The sequence below is a fragment of the Cryptomeria japonica genome, chromosome 10 (assembly GCF_030272615.1).
Source record: "Cryptomeria japonica chromosome 10, Sugi_1.0, whole genome shotgun sequence".
NCBI lineage: Eukaryota > Viridiplantae > Streptophyta > Pinopsida > Cupressales > Cupressaceae > Cryptomeria > Cryptomeria japonica.
The window spans coordinates 511665842-511689717 of record NC_081414.1 but is presented as its reverse complement, the minus strand read 5'-3'; the positions used below and the strand labels follow the sequence as shown (position 1 = coordinate 511689717).

At 36.9% G+C, this 23876-nt stretch overlaps 1 protein-coding gene across 1 annotated transcript in view; it reads right to left on the bottom strand.

Annotated features, from left to right (window-relative positions):
- LOC131079883 (probable LL-diaminopimelate aminotransferase, chloroplastic) overlaps positions 1-23876 on the bottom strand; it is a 237792-nt gene that overhangs the window by 67522 nt on the left and 146394 nt on the right. Inside the window, exon 7 of the mRNA XM_058017925.2 lies at positions 8963-9013. Coding sequence (XP_057873908.1) covers positions 8963-9013 — 51 coding nt within the window. The remainder of the gene's footprint in view (positions 1-8962; positions 9014-23876) is intronic.

Below are 23876 nucleotides of genomic sequence, written 5' to 3'. Positions count from 1 at the left end.
CGAGTGGAGTTTTTTGCTTTTCATTCCTTCTTGACCCTTTGACTTTCATGCCTTGGACGATTTCTCTTCATTCTTTGACTTGAACGTGGAATCTAGCTTGATGAAGGAATTTCATCAAATGTTGAATCCTCCATGACCCCTCCATTTTGGTGCCCTGCTGAATGCTTGAGCGGAATTTCACTGAAGGCAAGGAATTTCGTTGAATATTGAATCCTCCATGACCCCTCCATTTTGGCGCCCTGCTGAGTGTTTGGGCAGAATTTCACTGTGGAGGAGGAATTTCATCAAATGTTGAATCCTCCATGACCCCTCCATTTTGGCGTGCTGCTGAGTGCTTGGGCAGATTTTGGCCATGAAGGAGGAATTTGATGTTTTCTACCAATTCAGGATATGTATATATATGAAATATAACATTTAAGTATAAGAAACTTATACTTGAAGTTATATTTCATATATATTGTCAGGATGTTTGAGAGTGGTTTCAGGTCCTTAGGAATCATAACGCAAATTCTGGATTTTGGAAGATCTTTCAAATTTTCAGACTTGTCAAATTTCAGGCCATTTTCGGATTAGGATGACATTGGTGGATTGATGTGAATTTCCAGACTCGGATGATTTTGCATGCTTTCCTCTTCTAGAATAGGAGTTCCAAACTTAACCATTTCTTTGCTCCAACTTGTTTGCCTTCTGACTCTTCTGGATTTAGAAATGATCTTCAGGAGCGTTCAGTCTTCAACGTCTTCAGGGATGTTCAGTTTTCAGTGTTTTCCTGTGAAGAACCTGCCAAAAATAGATTTACCCAAATAGTAAGTATTTCAAAATGTCAAGGTTTGGGGAAAATATGTCAAGAAAGCACTTACTAAAAATAGAAATTTACTAAAAATAGGAATTACTAAAAATAGTAAGTTTGATTTTTGGCAAAAATAGACCAATCCGGGAGGCAATGAAACTTACTAAAAATAGACTTACTAAAAATAGTAGGTGCTCAGAATTCGCTCAAATTTTACAGGGAGGTTCCTTGAAGGGTCCCAATTCCAGTTCCAAGTTCAATTTTTCCAAAACCCTAACAGAAACCCCCTAAAATCTAGAAATAAAGGCAGAAACCCTAAAATTGACGAAATGAGTCCTAGACTTATTAACCAAATTTGCTCAAATGAAAAGAAGACTTAATCAATATGACCCCCAAACACTTGCAAAGCAGAGAGACTGACGAGACTGTTGCGAAAAAGACCCAAAAAACAAAGCCAAAAGACCGGAAGGGCCTAAAAAAGTAGGGGGTCTCCATTTGCAATGGGGCGATGTGTGAAAACGTCACAACAAGCCATCCAGAGACGTTTCTTGGGTGGCTGACGCTCCCTGTATAAATTTGTTATCCCCTGGCTCATCTTAGCGTCAGTTCCCAGAGGTAATCGAAAGGACAATTTGTCCTTGAGGATTCATCATCCTTGAGGTGACAAACTCCCTCCGTTACAGCCATACCGAATTTCTCCAAGCCCTTTGAGCTTGAGTGTGAGCCTCTAGAGAATGAATAGGTGTTATCCTAATGCAAAATAAGCAATTGCCTTTGAAATTAGAAAGTTGAGAGGAGAAAAATAAGATTGGAGATACTTGCCATAATGCATGCCTTTACAATGTTTAGGTAATATTTGGTTGGTGGAAGGTTCATTGTTAAAACTAATCATAATAGCCTCAAGTATTTCCTTAATCACAAAGATCTCAATGATAGCAAAAATGGATTAGTACGCTCTATTAAAGTAATATTGTAATATTGTTATAATGATCATCTTAGTCATTTAGTTAGTATTTAGAAACTTTTGTTTGTCTTTCGTCTTTAGTTAGTTTTAGGAAGTTTCTTTTATGTCTTTTGTGTTTCTATTCTCAATTGTTTCCATTATGGAAAGATCATCTTGTAATTGTTTATTTAAGGAGCCTTTGTTTCCTTTATTTATACAGCATCGAATTATCATTTCATGGTATCAAAGCAGGTAAAGTTTTTTGACGAATTTTCTTAAAAAAAAATCATAGGTATTTTACTTAGAGATTATTTCCAGAAGTTTTTTACGATTTTTTATGAAAAATCATGGTGGGTTTTTCTGATTTCTTAAAAAAAAATCGTGGATGTTTACCTGGAATTTATTTTTAGAAGTTATTTACGATTTTTTATGAAAAATCATGGTGGGTTTTTTTATCCACAAAAAATCATGAAGGTTGTTATTTTTTGGGTTTTCTAATACTTTTTTCCAAAAAAATCAAAAAAGGTTTACTAATTTTTTCCACAAAAAATCATTGAAGGGTTTTGTATGAGTTTTTCCATAAGAATCAGGGAGGGTTTTACATGATTTTTTCCTAAAAATCATGGTCATGCAGTTTTCACTATTTTTCCACAAAAACGGAGGTGTGTGATTTCAGCATTGCATCAAGGGTTTGACGATTTTTCCCGCAAAATCGTGGTTTCTTGTAACTTGTTTTGGGTTGCACCTAGGGTTTCTAGGGCGAACAGCGTTCTTCTCCAAAAAAAATTTGATGGTTTTTTTAAAAAATCATGGGTGTTGCTTCTTTTGACATTTTTTGGCAAAATCGTGTTCTTTCGGACCTGTGAAGTTTTTGAGAAGCTGATCTTGGTCTTTTTGGATAAAGGGAGGGATGACTTCGTTACCCAACATCATGTTGGAAGGTTCAAAGGATTATGGTAAACTTTGTCATATCTAGAAGTTCTACAAAACCAAGGAGGGTCTCGACAGTAGGCTCATGTCGCGGAGCATTTTGAGGAGAAGGGGGCCAGCCTTCTATGCATTCGTGACCAAATAACCTCAAGATTATGTCAAGTCTTTTGTAGGGTAGTTAGTAGGAGGACCTTTAAGAGAGGGTATTAAAGTAATATTGTAATATTGCTATAATGTTCATCTTAGTCATTTAGTTAGTATTTAGAAACTTTTGTTCATGTCTTTCGTCTTTAGTTAGTTTTAGGAACTTTTCTTTGTGTCTTTCATGTTTTCTACTCTCGATTGTTTCCGCTATGGAAAGATCGTCTTGTAATTGCTTACTTAAGGAGCCTTCGTCTCCTTTGTTTATACAACATCGAAATATCATTTCAGCTACAAGTTTAAGATTTTGACATTAAATGTCAAAGGGAAGAAGACTATTTTAGTTAATGCAATGTCAAGAAGGCCAAATTTGAGTTCCATAATGGAGATTACTGATGATGGTAAGGAGTAAATTCTTGTGGTGTATGCCAAAAACCTTTTTGCCACTAGTATTTTGGAAGGTACTTTGCAGCAATGTTACAAGACTCTGCTAGACTCAGCAAGTCTCGAGGCAAACCACCTCTGCAAAGTCTTTAGGACTCTAGACTCTAGAGGATATGTGTTTTTCCTTTCCTATACTTTAAGTCATATTTCATGTATATATTGGTAGGATGTTTAAGAGTGGTTTCAAATCTCTAAAAGTTATAATGCAGATTCTAGATTTTAGAAGATCTTTAAATTTTTCAAAGAGCTGAATTTCAGTAATCAACAAACTCCTATCAACATTCTCTCGCTCTCTCTATCTCAGTATCTTTATCTCCCTTAAACTCTAGACCTATCTCTCTCCCTATCACTCTTCCTCTATCCCCTCTCTCTACCTTTCTCTATCTCACTCTCTCCTTTCTCCCCCAAGATATGGACCTATCTCTCTACCTCTCTCTCACCCCCAAACCCTCGCAAGGGGTGCTACCCTCAACCTTGTTTGTGTGTCGTCCCCAAACCCCCATCAAAATATAAGTCTAAGCAAGTAATAGGCCAATGATGAATCATGATCATAAAATCTACAAAGTACATATCCCTTGTCGCAAATCATTGCATCTTCGTAGTCAAAACTACAATCAAAAATTATCTTGTCACTAAGCTTGAGATTGAGACGCAAGTAGTTTATCATGGTTGCAACACCTTCTTGGACCTATCTTAGATGCATACATAGGACTAGGGTATCGAGTGATATAGGCTCCAATGAGGCTTGAGCAATAGACTTCCAACTTTTGTTTTGATATTTGTTTAAAACTTTTGATGCCATGGATATCATATTCCATGAGTTTTGTAAACACTTGACACTACTTATATATCTAAAGGATTATTTCCTTAAACTAAAATTTGCTTTTATACTTATGTGATCAATGTATACTTTTGTATGTGTTCAAAGTAGCTTCTATTTGATGATATTATTGTGTCTTTAAGGTTTATTTAGTAAAGGCTACATGAAACAAGTTTTAAATCCTTAAAAACCTCTTAATTTCTCGGGTTTTCCAATTTGTTGAGTTTGGGTGTCAAGTCTGAGTCTGAGTCAAAAATCAGCTTGCCGAGTTCGAGTCAAGTCTAACTCTTGTAACACTGCTTTGTAGGATGAAAAGTACAAAGTGGTGAATGAATTGATTCTCTACAAGGAAAGAATCTTCCTAGTACCTGAATCAAGGCTCAAATTGAATATTTTGAGTACTTTCCATAATGCTCCCTATCTTGGTCTCCAAGGATTTTTCAACACTTACAGGCTAAGTCACCGCGTTCGAGTTCGGCAACCATAAAATTCGGATGAAATCGGGGAGGCCAAAAAATTCGGCATTAAATTCGCCTTATATAATTTTATTTATTTTTAAATATAAGTAATAAATTGAAAATGAGTAATAAAATAATATTAGTATACTAATATATTTAAATATACTAATAAAGTTAAACATAAAAGAAAATGAAATAAAAAATAATGTTTAAAAATTTAATTTAAAATATTATTAATACATAAAAAATATACTAAATAATAAATATATTATAATAATAAGTTTAATTTAAATATTTTAAAACATTAAGTTTTAACCTATTGAATAATAAACAAAATTATATAACAAATAAACATGATGTAAAACATAAAGAATAAATAATTTTAATTTAATTTGAAAAAACAAAAAATTAAAATAAGAACAAAACTTAATAATTTAGTAAGCCTCCTCTTCGTGAAAAGCCCTACCTAAGCTGATTCCGTCGTAAAATAAAAAATGGATGTACAGCTAAACTCCCGACGACTGGCAGAGCTCCTTTTCGATGACAAAGCTTTCTTCCACTGTGTGGGCACTGCTAAACTTCCGGCGACTAACGGAGTTCTTAACCTTGACAGAGCTTTCTTCTGCCTCGTCGGCTACTAAACTCCTGGCGACTTGTGGAGCCTTTTCCTTCAATAGAGCTTTCTTCTGCCATCGTAGTCAAGAGTTTTTTTAAAATATATTTTATCAGAACAAATTTTGCCCTTTACCCTACCAAATATATTGGCGAATTTCAATGAATTTTTATTAATGTTTTGAAATCCGCCGAATTTCAAACTTCATGACTGAAATTTGCCGAATGCGGTGACTAAGCTTACAGTCAAATCTAAGAATGATTTTCATGGAAAAGGCTAAAGGATGAAATTCTTATGTTAAAGAATGTCAAAGTATGTCAATAGAGCAAAAATGAGTACACTTTTCCTATTAATTTGTTACAGTCCTTGCCCATTCCCAATCAAAAATTGGAAGGTATCTCAATGGACACCATCACTAATCCATCAAAACTGCATGGGAAGGATTGTACCTATGTTATTGTTAAAGATTCACTAAAATTGCACACTTCTTTGTTATTTCTACAGTGTTTACAACAGCTTAAGTGGCTGATTTATTCTTTAGAGAAGAGTTCAGATTGCACGAAATGCTAAAAAACATTGTGAGTGATAGAGGCAGCAAGTTTCTAAGTCTCTTTTTGGCAAGAATTATTCAAATTGAGTAGAACTAAGCTCACTCCTAGCACCAGTTATCACCCACATACTGATGACCAAACAAAGATTGTTAACAAAAGGGTGCAAAGTTATTTTAGCATTATATTTCAGGGCATCAAAAAGCTTAGGTAAGATAGTTTCATTTGGATGAGTACTATTATGATTCTACTTATCATGTCTATTGAGATGTCTCCAATTATGGCATTGTTTGGATATGAAACTTTTGGCTTCATTGATCTCTTGTTTGGTGATAGTAGAGTGCCCAAGCTAAGCATTTTCTACAGCAAAGTCAAAACATCATGGAATCCTTGGAAACAACCTCCAGCATGCTCAAAATCAGCAAAGGTTGTATCAGCATCATATAGAGTGTGCATCTAAAGTTGGAGATATGGTTTACTTGAGGTTGCAACCCTAGAGGCAATCTGCTCTCAAGAAGTGTGGATCAAAAAAGCTTAAGTCACGATTCTATGGCCCATTTAGGATCTCCAAAGGGAATAGAGAAGTGGTTTATGAGTGAGAGCTACCTAAGAGTAACAACGTTCACAATGTCTTTCATGTGTTATGCCTCAAGAAGGTACTTAAAAATAATGTACTTGCCTCTTCAGAGTTGCCTCCTTTGGATGAAGAAAGGAAACTTTTTTTGATTATAGTAGTGATGGATTTTAGCGAGCATGCTTTGACGAAGAAGGCCATAAACAAATATTTGGTTAAGAAAAAGAATCTACCAATGTAGGATGCTATTTGGAAGAATGAGCAAATATTGCAACATCAAATTTGCAATTGCTTGGAGACAAGCAAATTTACGAAGGAAGGAACGTAATGCCCCATTCTCGAGCTAGTTGGTAGACCGACAGTTAACCTATTTCTCGAGTTCTTGTAGGTTAATTGGGAAGGAAAAGGGAACTTCAAAGTTCTTGGAGAGCACAGGTTCATTCAAGATTATTATTCATGGCATTGAGCTAAGTTGGCAATATGAATCATCTTGTCACTTTCAAAAGTGATTTCTAACTTTTGATGGCTTCTCCAAACTTCTTGGATAAACAATTATTTTTAATAAATCACTCAGTTGGCTCCAATCATCATTGCAAGTCTTCAAACTTATATTGGCATGATTAGAGTATGATTCCAACGCAATTTAAAATCTTTTCACAACTCAAGTAAAATAATTTAAATGTTCAATTAAGTTTCTAATGTTAATTATTTAAATGACAACTTAAGTGAAATAACTTTTTAAAAGTTGATACTGTTTCAAAATTGGGCGCTTAAGAGAGATAATAAGGAAGCCTTTGCACATGAAATGTTATTAATATTTCAAAAAAGTCATTTTGAGTAGAAAAATGAATTAATAAAATTTTAAATTGTAAATTTCCCTCCAAAAGCTATTTAAGGTCTTGGGCTCATTTTAAAAGTTACACTGGTGAATATGATATTTTCATGTTACTGAAATGAATCATGAGCTCTTCCAAATCTTTTGAGGATGAAAATCCTCTCAAGGTTACCAGTTTTGGAGATGAAAAACCAGTAGTTAGTTGATGTGATTTCAGCTAGGAATCACCACTGCTACAAATCAAAATTTCCATTTCTTAGGTGTTGCAATGGAGATTTTTGATGTATTTTGGGTGTACGTTTTAGTATTGAAATTGCAGAATATTTCCAAAATTTTGTGTTGCCTTGGGGCAAATTTGAAAAATTCAAGTCGGTCATACCATTGCTGATTTCTCTTCGCAGGCCATACCAACTTATTGCAAGTACAGACTGTACCTCTGCAAGAACAGTGTGAGCCTTTTAGGGCGAAGTGTTGGGTATTAGGCATTCAAAAATGCATATTCAGTGGCACCATGTGCAAACTTGAAGCTTCCAAGTCTTTTGAAGATTGGGAAACGGCATCAGAGTGATGTTTGATGCTATCACTGGGGGTTGTATGCTTGACCATTAATTATTTGCAAACTGCAGATTCATTTAATAATGAATTCAGTGTTTTGGAGTGAGATTGGATCTATTTGGTCAAAGCTTTTCAGCTTATGTCATTTTGGCTTGTTCGGTGTGAGTTATTGGAGGTTTTTGGGCAAATATCCTGGTTGTACATCTTTGAGGCAGTGTATTTCAGTGCATTCTCAGACCTGCACCAGCTTGCCTATTCATCCAGTTAAGGTATACTGTTATTATTCCATCGCTAAGCTGGTGGGTTCTTGTTGTTTGGCATTTTGGGGGTAATTTAGCAGTTTATTTATATCAGCAATACTTTCCTTTATCAACATTCGCAACAGCTGATACATAATTCTATTTTGGCAAGATTATGTGACCTAATATTGTAACACTAGATGGTAATACCGCCACAGAGTTGCTTTTGTTTATTGCTGATACGTTTCCAACTGAACAAGTGGTTTATTGTGTACTCACTCACCACTGAATAAGTGGAAGATCTCTGCTTCATGTTTTGTACCCACTCACTATTCGATAAGTGGAAGAAACTTGATTTTCATTTCAGTATTGTATAAGCTTTTCCACTGAATACGTGGAAGTGCCTTATAATTCCCACTAAATAAGTGGATGTTTACCTTTTCCAAGTTTTGTATATGCACCCCATTGAATAAGTGGCTTTGGTCGGCTTGCCACCTGGTGCTTTCCTTTCAGCTATTTTATTTCAGTTAACTGTAATCCTAAACACAGTATGCTCTCACCTTGCCCATTTCGGGATCTCGGTGATCAAAAAGTGGGAAGAAAGTTTCTGCATCTCAATTTCATTGTTACTATTTTCAACAAAAAACAAATTACATGTGTATGTTACAGAGTATGGTAGTTTCTACAATACATACAATACAATATGCAGATGTGTATCCAAACAGGGACAGGGAAGTAAACTATGTCTTCAGAGCAAATGGGGATATAATTCTGGATGGGATATTCCCCCATACGGTAACATAATGAGGTGATATAAGTTTTACATTTATATGCAGACCATGTATACAGACAAAATACAAAAATGCAATTTCATCATTGAAAGAACATACACACTTTAAGTGCATAATTAGCTTCTCTATTGCACACATCTAAGTTGAGTTAAAAACATTTAGTCTACCCTAGAATAAAACTGTAGAAGATTCATATTCATTTTGACAGGTTTCTAAATGATGCATGCCATTTAATAGCTTGATGCATACCCCACTTTCCTCATAAGGTTCCAAGTATTTACCGGATAAGATGGGTCTTGCACTGCAATCGTCACATCTGAGCCAAAAACAAGCTGCAATAAAGAAAAATTTAAAAAACTCACAAAAATGTAGTAAGTATATCTAAACAAACAGTTATCAACCAAAGTTGCGAATAAGCTAAATGAGCAAAAAACATATCAATTCACTTAATCATAATCTTCAAAATAAAATAGCTAAGAAGCATTCCATCATAAGAACAGAAGCATCAAACAGAACAATAATCTACAGAACAGATGCAGTAGGAAGCCCAGAAAAAATAAAGAGTCAAACATAGCAAAGATTAGATTGTATATGTTAAAATACAAATAAGAACTTTGTTCATTTCAAGTTACATGAGTAGAAAGATTGATTGGCAAGTAAACAATGTCTAGATACAATATGCAGATAAAGATTAACTCGCCATGCAGAAAAAGTAAATATATATACCATATTTGCAATTATTAATTTCAAACATTGCAGGGTACATGTAGTTGTGATCAACAATTTTTTAACACTCAAGATACAATGCTTAAGTTTCATTATTTTCAAATAAAGTGTTTATCACTTTAAATGAAAGAATAGAGGATACTTAAGATCCAAATACATAAGAAGAAAACACCAAAAAGTTTCTCCTTTTGATCTGATTTAAAGCACCCTAAACCTTAAAAGCAGGTAATATTGTGATACAATGCAATTCACTTTTTAACATCATAATAATCCCTAAAGGAGACATTCCTCTTAATTTTGGGATCTAATCTTGAGTACGCTTCCACAAATTCTTCCACATTATCAATGGTTGGATTATTTGCTTCCTCCTCTACCATGTGTTCTTCCCTAGGTAGGAAGGGAGGTCATGTTGGTCTAGGGGTTGATACCCTTGTTGGGTTGCTATTTTCAGGGTGGTTTTTGTAGGTATCCCTTCCATTGGAGTGGTTGGATCTAGAATTATTGCTATTCATGTTTTGGATAACTTGGAGGATAAGTTGGGTTGTTCTTTCATTTCTTTCATTTTGCTCCAGGAGAGCTTGGGTGGTTTGTTCCATGAAGGTCCTCAATTTGTTTGACTATTTGTTCGCTTATTGTGTTGTTGGTGGATGGAAGTTTCTTCCTTTCTCTTTCCAAGATCCTTTGAGCCTTTTGGCTAGGTAGCATCAACTATCCTCCGTCCCTCAGGCTGACAGGAATGGTGCTCTGATACCAATTGTAATGTCCCCTTTGGGATTGCCCTAGATTTTACCCACAAAGAGATATAATAGTGCTATTATTCTATTCAATGTAATAAGATTTGATCTGATTATGTGCCTGATTTCTGCTTGTACGTATTGCTCGATATGATTGTGATCTGGATCACTGTTCTTTATCAATTGCTTCCTTGATGCTGATCGCTGCTCTTTTGATAAGTATTTATGTTCCTTAGTTTGATGTTCCTTGAAACAATTGCTTGATATATTTTCTGATCTGGATTGATTGTTCTTTTCCAAATGATCCCTTGATCGATTGCTGGATGAACGAGAGTCCTATCTCCCTTTTCGAATAACTCCTTTAATGATTCCTTTTATATGTTTTCAAAGGAGGTGGCTCACCTAGAGCCATATCTGTTCAAACATATCTTCTTTGCCAAGATCGCACCACCTGGTGAATCGCACTAAATTGAATCCCTTCCTTATGTTTAATAACTCATGCTTCCATTTATATAATGATGCGGTTTGTCTTAATATGCGGGCCGCCTTAAGGAATCAGCCAATTAAGATAATAATTAATTTTGAGCTTCAGTTTTGTTTTCTTTCTCCCATGCACAACATGTCTTTGGCGGGACATGACACTGTCAATCAGATGTTATTAGATGTTTTAAAGGTTGCTTAAATGTCCAATAACCAGCAAGTTAATGTTGTTTTAAGGGGTTCGAATCTGATAATATTAATGAATATTAATTGTCTAATTTTGCCATTGGCAGTGATGTTAGCAGCTTCTATTCAATTCTAGTACACAGCATTTTCAACTTAGTTCAAGATGATTCTCTGGATTGCCTTCTGAAGCAGAAGAGAATTGAGGATGACAGAAACATGTACAAGAATGAGCTTGTATTGAATGCCTACAGATCAGGTGCTGTATCAAGTTATGTGTCTTTGAAAGAAGATTAAATGGATTTCTCACATTGTTTTCTGCAATACAAAGTCATGGTTGGGAGAAATTTAACAACTACAGCATTAACAAAGTAACTTTTAACTAATATGCATACCTGACCTTTCAACTTGTTCGTTCTATCATATTCCCAACAGGTTGACTGCAATTTATTGCAATTATTGTCCTTAGCTATCACAATTATCCATGGCTGGAAAATTTTGTTTGATTTTCTTTGAGGTCATTTTCTAGAATGTTTGAGATTTTTTGGTCTATGTATGAATGATCAATGGGCCAGTAAAGGGATTCCATATATTAAGGTACATAAAAAAATTTAGTTTGCTGCTTTCCTGAATTCTTTCTGAGTTTATGATCTATTTTACACCTTTTCATAGATTATCAATAGAATTAGAGAGCCTAGAACTAGGACCAGTTTCAATCATATCAGATATCTCAAATACCGATTGAGCAGGATCTACACCATCCTTCCAAAGTGAAGAGACCCAGGTAAAATCTCACAGACAAATACATAATTATAGTTCCATGAGAAGATATGACCAACTAGCATGTGGACAGCCAAACTAGCTATTGTAAATACAACTGATGAGGGAATTCTCAGAGATTCAAAGCTTCATAGAGTTGTTCAAGAAGGATCAGACCCCCATTTTTTAAGGTCTGCAAAGATGCAAGTTCATGTTTGAAACACATTTCAAATTTATTGATGATCCCCAATATGTTTGCTTTAACATCTTTAACATATGCCCTTGTACTTGTAAGGAATTGACTCATAGGAAGAATAGTGTTGGAGTCGATGATTGAACCCCACAAATTCCAAACAAACACCTTTTAAGATGCCACCCTGTTGTGACCATTTCACACATCGCCCCATCAGGATGGGGACCCCCTCTTTTTCTTTGGTTTTGTTTTCTCTTGGTTAGGTTTTTTCTCTGCTTGCTAGGTGTTTTGAGTGAGTTAGTGGTCGCCTGGGCTGGGTAAGTTAGGGTTTCCTTCGAAGAGCTCACCTAAGGTTTCTTTCAGAGCCAAATTTGACCTAGGCTTGGGGAAGTCATATGTCATATGCCTTGAACCCTAATGTTATCTTAGAAGGATCTTGCCTCTCAGGTGATGGAAAATGGATAAATTGTGCAAAAAGGGATAAAGGTTGTAAGTCAGGATAGGTCAGCGTTGTTGGTTTTTGAGTCAAAGTCTTGTCTTTTGTCGAGTCAGAGTCGATTGAATAGAGTCAGTGACAAAGAGAAGATTCAGGAGACGATTTAAGGCATAATGGGTGAAAAAAGGTAAAGAATTTGAACCAAAGAACAGGAATTTTGCTCCTGACCCTTCCAAAGGGTCCAGAGCGAAATTTCACCAAGGACCCAAGATTTCACCCGAGTCAAAGAATTGTTGAGCAAATTCGCAAGGATATGGAAGGATATGCATCAAGGGATGAATCTGGGGGTAAGTCAAGAAAATTTTAGGGGAAATTATGCCAAGAATAGGAATTTCGCTCCTAACCCTTCCAAAGGGTCCAGAGTGAATTCCTCTACAAGACACTCCACCTTGACCCAAAGTATGAGCTAACTCATTCCTAGGCTTGAATGGAGGAAGAACACTTGTTTGAATGAAGAAATGTGAAAGATGGAGTCAGGATTTGAGCCTAAGGGTGAATTTCGCTCCTGACCCTTCCAAAGGGTCCAAAGCGAAATTCATATGAAACCCTATTTTTTTACAAAATCTTGAGTTGGATGTCAACTTAAAGAGCAAATTTGCATGATCATGATGGAAGGAAGCCTAACAAAGTGTGTCCAAGGCATGAAAGGAAGAAAGGAAGTAAGAAATTAGCTTAAAATGAGAATTTTGCTCCTGACCCTTCCAAAGGGTCCAGAGCGAAATCCTCATTTGACCCTCAATTTTGACCTAAGGCATTGAAAATGAAGATTTTGGAGCCAAGTAGATGGCAAATGGACTTGGATGTGGCAAGAGGAGAGCAAATTTGATCAAGTTTAAAGATGGATTGGATGAAAGAGGTAGGAAATCAAGCAAATCTTGAATTTCGCTCCTGACCCTTCCAAAGGGTCCAGAGCGAAATTCATTGGAGACCCCTTTTTCTTCACAAAACCCTGAAGTGAATGCTAACTTGGGCTGGAGGATGATCAGGAGAGGCCTAATAAGTTATATCCAAGCCAAAGAAGGGAGAAAAAAAAAAGTGAAAATGAGCCTAAAATGAGAATTTCTCTCCTGACCCTTCCAAAAGGTCCAGAGCGAAATTCATATTTCCTCTATTTTGCTCTTTAACTTGACCAAGTTTGGAACTTCTAAGGCATGGTTTGGAGGACTTGGATGCATATTTGCCTTGGAGAGGAGGTTTGAGGCGATGAAATGATGGAAACCAACCTAGAAGAAGGATTTCGCTTCTGACCCTTCCAAAGGGTCCAGAGCGAAATCCTCAATTTGACCTTCTTTTTTACCTTAAGCCCTAGGTTGACCTTGTCTTGAGCTAGTTTGATGGTGGATTCACTTAAATGTGGAGAAAGGAGCTTGAATTTGATCAAGTTTGAAGGAGAATTGGATGAATGAAGTGGAAAACCAACCAAGGACAAGGATTTCGCTCCTGACCCTTCCAAAGGGTCCAGAGCGAAAATCCCCATAGACCTCATTTTCTTCCTTGTTTTGGCCAGGTTCTTAGTGACCAAGGCATGATAGAAGGTAGATTGATATGTTCTTGCCTTGGGAAATTATTGAAAACATTAAAAGGTGGGGATTTTGTCCTAGATTGTGAATTTCGCTCCTGACCCTTCCAAAGGGTCCAAAGCGAAATTCTTTATAAACCTCATTTGCTTCCTTGCTTAGGCTACCAACCTTGATCCTTAGGCGTAGAGTGATGTATTTTTGCCTTGCAAAGAAGATTGGAGTTGAAAAGATGAAGGGTCAAGCCTAGAGTGTGAATTTTGCTCCTGACCCTTCCAAAGGGTCTAGAGCAAAATTCCTCAAAACCTCTCTTTTCTCTCAATTTTATGCCAAGACAAGTGTGGGTCAGGGTGAATTAGGATTGGAGATGTCCTTAGGCATGACTTTGAGTTGGTAGTAATCAACAAATGTGAAGGATTTTGGTCTAGAAGGAGGATTTCACTCTTGACCCTTCCAAAGGGTCCAGAGCAAAATTCCTAAGAACACCTATTTCCCCTTCAAAGCAAGTCAATTTTTTGGTTTTTATGGCCTAGATAGGAATGGAGTAACGTTTCCTTGACCTTTGAAGTGAATTGAAGTGGAAGAATGAAGAAATGAGCTCAAGAGCAAGGATTTCGCTCCTAACCCTTCCAAAGGGTCCAGAGCAAAAATCCTAAAACCTATTCTTTCTTCCAACTTTTGTGTCAAGACAAACCTTGATCAAGGCGAGATAAGTTTGGAGAGGCCCCTAGGATTGCCCTTGAATGGATTATGGTCACCAAAAATGAAGATTTTAAGCTAGGACAAGGATTTCACTCCTGACCCTTCCAAAGGGTCCAAAGCGAAATCCTAAATAGGTCCTATCCCTGGCCATGATTTTCAGCAAATTTCCCCTTTCAAGCGTTTTGGGGGTCAAGCAGATGTTGTCAGCTTGAGAGATGGATCCAAATGAGGGAGTCAAGTAAGAACAAAGTGAGAAGAATGGAGCTAAGTAAGAGAAAACAAGCAAGGAATGAATTTCGCTCCTGACCCTTCCAAAGGGTCCAGAGCGAAATTCTTCAAACCACCTAATTTCTCCTTGAGTGAAGCCAAAACTTTGATCCCTATGGCATGATTGGAGGAAGAGTGATGTATTTTCACCTTGCAAGATGGATTGAAGTGAAGGAAATGAAATATCAAGTCTAAAACTTGAATTTCGCTCCTGACCCTTCCAAAGGGTCTAGAGCGAAATTCACAAAATATCATTTTTTCTTCAAAATTGTGTTAAACCAAAACGTTGGTGAAGGTGAATTGGACTTAAAGATTGCCATAGGCATGCATTTGAATAGGTTATGAGTTCAAGAAGTAAGGATTTTGAGCTAAGGGATGAATTTCGCTCCTGACCCTTCCAAAGGGTCCAAAGTGAAATTCTCAAGATCACCTAGTTCATTCATAATGGATACTAAAAAATGAATCCCTAGGCTTTGGAAGGGCTAAGACTAGCATATACTTACCTTGAGGAGCGATTCGAAGTGAAGAAGTGATACAATTTGGGCCTAATCATAGAAATCGCTCCTGACCCTTCCAAAGGGTCCAGGGCGAAGTCCTTAGAAATCCTCATTTTTCACCTTGGTTAAAGGCAAAGCTCATAATGACAAAAACATTAGAAGAAGGATCAAGATGGTGGAATAATAATAAAAAATGGAGAAAAGTGGCAAACATTAAAGAAACATCAATATCTCCTAGGCTTGTCTATGCCTCTTCAAGAGATTCACAAATTAAGCCACATTCAAGACACTTTTCCCCTCTCATACATTGCTAATCAATCCTCATTTGGATAAATAATACAAATCCGCCTTGAATAAACACTTGTCAAATGTGTTAAATTGATTTTTAAGCCTTAAAATTCAAAAATTCACCCTTTGCCGCCCAATTATATTTTTTTTAAAAGTCTTATGGCTAGGTCGGCCACCTTGAGGATAAAATTTTAAATTTTATTTGTTTGTCTAAGAGGTCGGCCTGTTGAGAAAATGAGGAAATCGCCATATAAAGGGAAGTGGGTTTGCCAAACATTAATCATTCATTTATTTGTATTTCTTCCAAAAGCAAATTTGAGGAGCAGAAGTAGAAGAGCAGATTGCAATAAGAAGGCGAATTTCTGATCCATAAAGGCTGGTTAAGGACTGAATCAACAAAGCCGAACCTGAAGTGCAGATCAAAGACTTTCCAAACCATTTGAATACCACTTGGAAGGAAGGCGAATCCAGCAGAAATCTCTATTTTTTTATCCATCTTTTCAAGTTGATAATTAGAAATCGAAGGTAAGGTGTATAATCTGATTTTTTGACAAGGTATTAAAGATCTGATTCAAGTCTCTATTTTAAATTTTCTTAAGGTTAGGCCTTCAATATCTAGTTTAATTTCTAGGTGATGCCAAGTTTGAAAATTCTTAATTTTTAAGGTTTTATCTTTTAAGGAATCTCAAGTCACCTAGGTAAGATTCTACACTTAAACCTAACTTAAGTTTTTTTTGTAGGTAGCAAATGGCGGCCCCCAAGGCGAGTGGATCCGCTACCCAACAGGCTCTCATTAAAGAAGACCACAAGAACGATGATTTGGAGACCAGGGTCGTGTCCAAATAGAGCAATATTGGAGACACCAACTTAGGAAACTTCAATGTGAATAAGTTTCGAGAAGAACCCTACATCGGCAAGCCATCACCCATAGCCAAGAAGATAATTGAGAGTGGCATAATCAAGGTCGCAGGCTTCCCTCCCGCAGTTGAATGTCACGAGCTAATGATCGAATGTGTCAGGCACTATGATTCACACTCAAGGACAATCGTAGTCGAGGATGGAACTGTCCTAGCCTATCTTTCATAAGAAGCTATAAGTGAAGCTTTTCATCTCCCAGAGCCGAGAGATATGATCTACAAGAGCTTGGAAGGAGCTAGGTCTATCTACGAAGATGATCTTGATACTTGTTTGAACTTCATCAATAAGAATTGGTTACTCAAGAATAGGCCTTGCTTGAACAAGATACCTAATACGCCACACAGAATTGATTTCCAAGAGGAGTTCAGAGACTTGATAACCATGCTCGATCGGGTTATAGGCACCTCTCAGGCCTTCTTCTTCAACAAGTGGATGTTCTTCTTTATCCAAGTGATCGTCCAAGGAAAAGGAATATTCAATTGGGCCAGAATTATTAGCAACAACCTAGACGTGCAGTTGAGGAGGCTAGTCCCTACTAAGTCATTCCACATGAGTTCATATGTTATAATTCTTTAGTCAGAAGTTTTGAGTATGCAGGGCTACCACATAGAGGAGTTGTTGGGAGAGGTACAGGAGAGATAAGAGCATGTGATTCTTATGCTCAACTGCATCATCCGCCTAAGAATGACTACAAGCTAGTCAATGACACCTTCACAATGTATATCACTAGGACATTGCAAGGAACGATTCACCATCGACTGTCTCCGAAAGCACAGGAGCTCGTGAAGAAACATGGTGCGTGGTTCATTCAATTTCCAAAATTCACCTACATGAGGGTCCATAGATGTCCTTCATCTCCCTATATGTTGCCAAGGTATCCTACAGATAGAATAATACTACTTGAAGTGACTAGACAGTTGGCAGCTTATGCTAAAGCATCAAGACATAAGCATGGAAATGGTATCCCCGTACCTATTTTATTGGGAAATTCAATTGAAGTGTGTCCTAATTCTCAAGCAGCCAAAGATGCAGAAAAGGAATTATCTTTGTATTCATTCACATCCTTTGCCTCAAGAGAGAATTTTGATCCTCATGGTCATATGGAAGAGACAGTTGGGAAGAAGTACAGACATGAGTTTCAAGTAGAGGACTTTTGGATGAATGTTCAAGATGATGTGGAGGTGAAAAGAAAGATGCATTCTAGATTACCCTTGGATCTTATCAGGAAATGTAAAGTTTATAGAGTAGCCGATCAAGCACAAGACAGTGGTAGATATCTCCAATCATCCTATGAGAAGGAAGATAAAGAAGTGAAGATAGATTGGAATGAGCAAGAAGTTGCAGACCTGAGAGCATTGATGGACCCAGTTTTAAATTGCACTGCAAATGGGTGGACGTACAGCATCAAAAATTGAAGGAGCAGAATATAGCCATGGCATTCACCCTAGAAGCAAGAACAGAAGAAGGAGAAGCAAGTGAGTGAAAATACTTCTCATTCCAAAGGGTCGAAGAGAAAAGAAGGACCTGAGAAGAGAGAACCCTCCAAGAAGGAACAAAAGGTGAATCCTGATCGTCCACCGAGTACTTCTTCTAGACATGAAAAGGAGATAAGTCAAGGAGAGGATCAAAGAGAGATAGTGTATGAAGTTGATGAGTCTATGGAATCCACGGTGCAGAATGATAAACAAGGCAAAGGACGAACACCTCAGCACTCATCAAGTCAATCTCTTCCTCTCCAAGTTGGTGCTAATGAACAACAAGAAGAAAAGAATGATGATAAAGCAACATCTCCTTTCAGAGACGAGAGAACTCTGCTTGAGGAAATACAGGTAAGGGAAAGAAAGTCTTCCATTCCAGATTGGCTGAAAGAAAGACTGACAAGGGTAGTTGTAGTTGAAGAGGAAGAACAAGTATTTGATTTGGAAAGTCTCATAGGAAACTCCCAAGAAGAAATCGAAAAGAGAAAGGCAACAAAGATGTCAAAGGTAATTAGAGATGATGTAGGATCCAGGAAGATACAGGTAGCTACACCAGCAGTGGACAAGTATGAGGATGAGATAATGGCAGAGGAATATGATTTAGAGACATTTGATCTTGGTCCACTTACCTCCGAGCAAGCTATGGAAGAAGCGACTGATTCAGTGAGAGCACTTAATGGTAAACTCAAGGAAGACATGGAAAAGAATAAGAGGCTGGAAAAGGAGGTTAGCGCTTGGAGAAATCATTTTAGCCACCTCAACCAACCATTAAGGCGACAAGATCCAGCAGTATCACCCTTGCATGCACTTCCTCCGGAGTCAATAAATGAGGCAGAAAAGATGAAGAACTTAGCCCAACTCATGAGTTCATGGATTGATGAATCCTACAAGGTAGCCATTGAATTTGTAACAAGAATGATGAAGACAGTCCATAGAGCTATCCAAGTCCTTGAGATCATTCATAATCTATTGATAACTATAGATGCATTCACTCACACTAGAGACATTGTCATCCCTGTATTACAAGTGATAAGAAGGACGTCAAGGCAGGTTTTAGCACAAGAGAAGATAATTGATGGAGGAACCCATAATCTTCTACAATGGTCAACTTTGCTCCAAATGAAGGAAGCTTTATTCGAGGACATCAATAGTAGATGCAGCCAAGTTGAGGGCACCATCCATCCTATTCAGGATAAGGTGTTTGATGTATTATGTACAATCCTTGACAGAAGGATAGAGATCGAAATAGATGTGGATGTCCAAGAATTGGAAGACAGGATCAAGATTATTTTTTGCAAAGAGGAGAACATGGTCACCGAGAAGCAGCGTGATCAGATGTATGTTACTACGTTCCTGATCAAGAAAACAAAAGAGCTAGAGCCTGGATGGGAGATGACCCTTCTCGCAGCTTTTGATCAAGTCCTTCACTTGGAGGACCGAATGAAGAACCTGCATGAGATTCCCATTGCTGAGATCGAGGGGATTACGTCCAGATTCATTGAATATGCCAGAAAAGAACATAGAAAAGGGAACAAAATTCTAGATGAAAAGTTGTTGTGAAATGATGTGGCAATTCAATTCCTATTGGGCTATGTTTCCTTGTTATTTGTGCCAATTTCTATTGGCTATGGGATGATAATACTTATCTAAATAGGGTCTTTTTTGTAACAAACCTTAATTAGGGTTTAGGTGTCAAGATCTCAACCTTTGATCTTCTTTAGATCCAGGTCGTTCATTGTATTTGAGAATGCTATATAAACCCTCACTCAATTCATTTTAAGGAGTTAGAGAGAAGAGAGAAAAAAGAGAGTAAGATTGTTAGCAGCAAAGAAAGAAGTAGTGAAGAGAGAAAGTTGAACAATTGTTGTTATATTTTGCTATGAGATCAATGAAATATTGAAGTTATGGTGTTTTGTTGCAATCCTTGTGGCTATTTTCATGGTTGTTTATCTTCTTGAATCACTCTTAGTAGAGATAGTACTTAAATTTTAGAATTAGATTGAAGGACGAATGTTGTGTTTGATCTTTGGTAAAACTCATAGTCCAAACCACTAGCTCCTTACTGATTGTAAGCACGCCTTGTGTGGTCAATTGGAGATATTAAGATTGTTTAAGAGTTCAATCATTGTTGGAGATATTGATAGTATCTATTCCATTGATGATTCGAAAATCATTGAATCCCCTTAGAAGATCGCACCAATTCCAGTAGAGTTGTAATCTTTTGGCAATACTAAGAATTTTACCAAGACCACTCCTCATTTAGTCATTCCTAGGCTTAGTTTAGCATCGCCTTCTTAAACCCCTATCTTTTGCCCCTTTTTGAAACATCAATTAATATTAGGAGAATTCAGTTTCCTCATTGAAAAGTAGTTGCAAGGACAAGCTTTCTTAGAAAGTACGTAAGGCTCCTTGTAAAACAGCAAACACAACGACCACTGGTGCTTATTCACGAGTAGAGAACCTACATAATAGAACCTTGGAGTTTCTCCGATTGATCCTTCTGCGAAATCTTCAGCATTCGGGGAGCTTTATTCAAGAGAGGATAAGATACCTCTGGGTATTTTATTTTGTGTTTGGTCGTGTACAAAAGACACATCAACACACCCCTGTTTGAACAAATTTGTTTTGCACTTCTAACCTCCAAGCATTATGTCAAGTTGTTGTCATACATGCTATGTCTTCATCAAAATCAGCGATTAATTCCATTTTTGTCTTTATCCTCTCAAATGCCATGTCTCCAGAAGTCACTAAAAGACAAAGAACAGCACATATCATAAGTCCTTAGTGCCTTCAAAAGAGTATCACCTTCCATCAAATAGTCTCCTAATCCCCAAAATTCTTCATAAAGAATACTTTATCGTCTTTCTTTCTTCGATTCCTTGCTGACTTCCACAATCGATTGAAGAAAGTATGAGCTGCACGAATCAAAGGAGGAAAAACTCTGCTTTGTTTGTTAGTGGCAATATACTTAGATTGTGTTTACCCTATCCCACATTATCTTAAATTTCAGCGACCACCAAATAAGATTCAGTCATCGATGCGCAGCAACTAAGATAAGCATTGCTGAACTAATTAAAAGATATGGTGTTCAAGAACCAAAATAGCAATCAAAAGGATTAAATCACCTCAAACTCTGTCTTCACGATTTAACCTTCAACTGAGCATGCAATCTTCATTCACACACAATTTCCAACTCTAAATGAGCGACACTAAATTAACCAAGCTGGATTCTCACCAACATAATTAATCTTCCTCAAGAGGGTTTCCATCCTCCAAAACGCCAAATCAAATAAGGTGCAATTCCCAAAACCCTAAGGTTTTCACCAAAGAAGAAAACAATAATCTACCTAATGCCAAATGAACCCCTCAATTCCCTTTCTATTTTCCCACCAACTTCCAAAAAACACCATTTAAAATTCACTCTATTCATTTAAACTCCATTTTGGCTCAAAAAAAGACCGTTTCATTAAAATAATGATAATTTGACATGCAAGTTCCCTATTTTATGCATCCACGATTTAAAACTTCTCATCCTCATTCCAACAAGCCATTATACTAAGGTGCTTGTAAAATATTTAAAAATTATTTAAGCATCCTTAGTAAAAATAATTAAAATAAGTCATTAATGCACCCATTTTGTAAAAACTATTAGAAAGCATTGGAATAGGAAACCGAACGCACTAGAGTGATTCCAATGATGAACAATGATCAATGAAGCCGGCCAAGCAACTTATTAAAAATAGACAACCTCTCCAAGATTCTGGGAGAGTACTAGAAGTCGAAAATCACTTCTAACACCTTAGCTCACCGGAATCATCAAATGACTACTCAAGCAAGATAGACACCCACCAAAAAAGTCAAAACCAACTGCACTGCAAGAGAACCATAAAATGGGGACATTACGCACCTGCAAGCAATTTACATATCACAAAAAGAGATCAAAGCAACCAATTTGTTCGACGACTTGAAAAACTTGTATTGATGCAATAACCTAAATGAATGATTACAATGAATGATCAATTCTTATGAAAACGAGAACGAAACCCTAGATGACAATTAGATTAAATTGTGACAAGTGTCCTCATCCTATGCAATGAGACAACATAACCTAAAAATCCCTCAATCTAATTATTAAAAGGATTTTCTAAGTTTAGTTTCTTAAATGCATAAAATAAATGGGGCCTACTAATAAATAATAATTAATTAACTATTAGGTGATTTAACATTTACTCCACCACCCCCTTTATGATCAACTTAGGAAGAAGCTACAAACCTAATGATGAATGCAATGATTGAGGAATGAATGGGTCTCGACTACAAGGACTGATGCGGTACCCATGTATAAACAAATGAAATCTCTCATAATAAGAGAAAAGAATAAAATTGCATGTTAAAAAATCCTCCACAAAAGAGAGAAAAAAGAAATACAAGTGTACATGTGACAAAAGAATGTAGGACTCAACATGTCCCCCCAACACTACTTGGTCACATAAGTACTATCAAGATCCCCCAACTAGGAGACAAAGGAAGAGACGATGAATCCTCCCCACAAATAAGTGGCTCCTCTACCAAAAGTGAATGCTCAAAGAAGAATGCTAAAGATGATCCAAAATCAGAAAACTATGTTCATCCCTTTCAGAAGGGATAAATCCAATGGCAAATGTAGAAGAGAATCCCTCAAGAGAAGAGTTCTCAATATGAGTGCCTAGGAAAATTGCTCAAGTGCCCACATGTCTAAATCACGAGATGACAAATTCAATGAAGCAAATTTAAACAACTATGAATATCCCTACAAAACAACCGCTAAAGGCAATGATGAAGAGATGGCAGGTGGGCTTTAGCTACCACCAAAGAGGAAATGAATATCCTCAATCACGTCCCCAACATTTGCAATATGTGACTCAACAAATAATATTGCAATGGCTACCAAGAAATCATCCCACAAGGCTGAAATTGGAAGATAACTAACATCCTACTAAAGTGAATTGATCTTTGAAGATGCAAGAGGTGGAAACTCTACACAAGTCTCATGAAACAAGGTGGATGATGGAAGTGCGCATAGGTTCAAGTGACCAAACTTCTCTTCAGTTATTTGATCCACCCTAGATGCATAAGAGTGAAAAAATCAATGGAACTTCAAACTAATCTAGAGAAAAATGGGATAGGGCATACAGTCGAGAGGCATGATCAACTATCTCAACTGGAATAATCTCTCTACTATGCAAGTCTTTGATAAGCACTAAATCAAGTGTGAACTCAACTGTCTTCCCTACCCCTCTGTGTGCAATCTAATAGATGGAAAGGGAATTGGAGGACAATGAAGGAACACAAAGTACATCATGGAATGTGCCATCATCAATATCTATAGCTCCTTTCCCACTAACACTCATATAAGTATTATTCCTCATCAATATGTGTGCTGATGTGCAAGAAGAGAACAGACCTAGAAATGAAGCCATATGATGAGAGGTTCTTGAATCAAGAAGCCATTGGGTGGACTAAGGACTTGTGGATGCAAAGAGTGTATGGCCTTTCATCTTGTCTGCTCCATTGTTCCATAGTAGCCGACCTTAACTGTGTGGATGTTGAAGTGGAAGAAGGGGATGTACTACATGAAAGCAACTAAATATGATTCTTCTATAAACGGTGTTTCAACTAATCAATCTGCTTTGCATAACACTGATACTCATCATGTTTTTACTTTTTGCAATATGCACGTTTTAGTCTATCCTTCTTAGTTGATTCCCCCTTAGAAGAGAGATAGGATCATAGGACTCAAGAGATATCATATAAATGTGATTCCTTCACTTGCTTAATGTTCTTGGAATCCTTGTGTTTCAGTTTCTTGTCTTTGTCATTTTAAGCCTTCTAATCTCTAGTGTCGTATTTTGCAATAAGAGCTTCTAATTTAGAAGACTTCAATGAGCCCATATGTACCAACTTTGCTTGATCCCTAG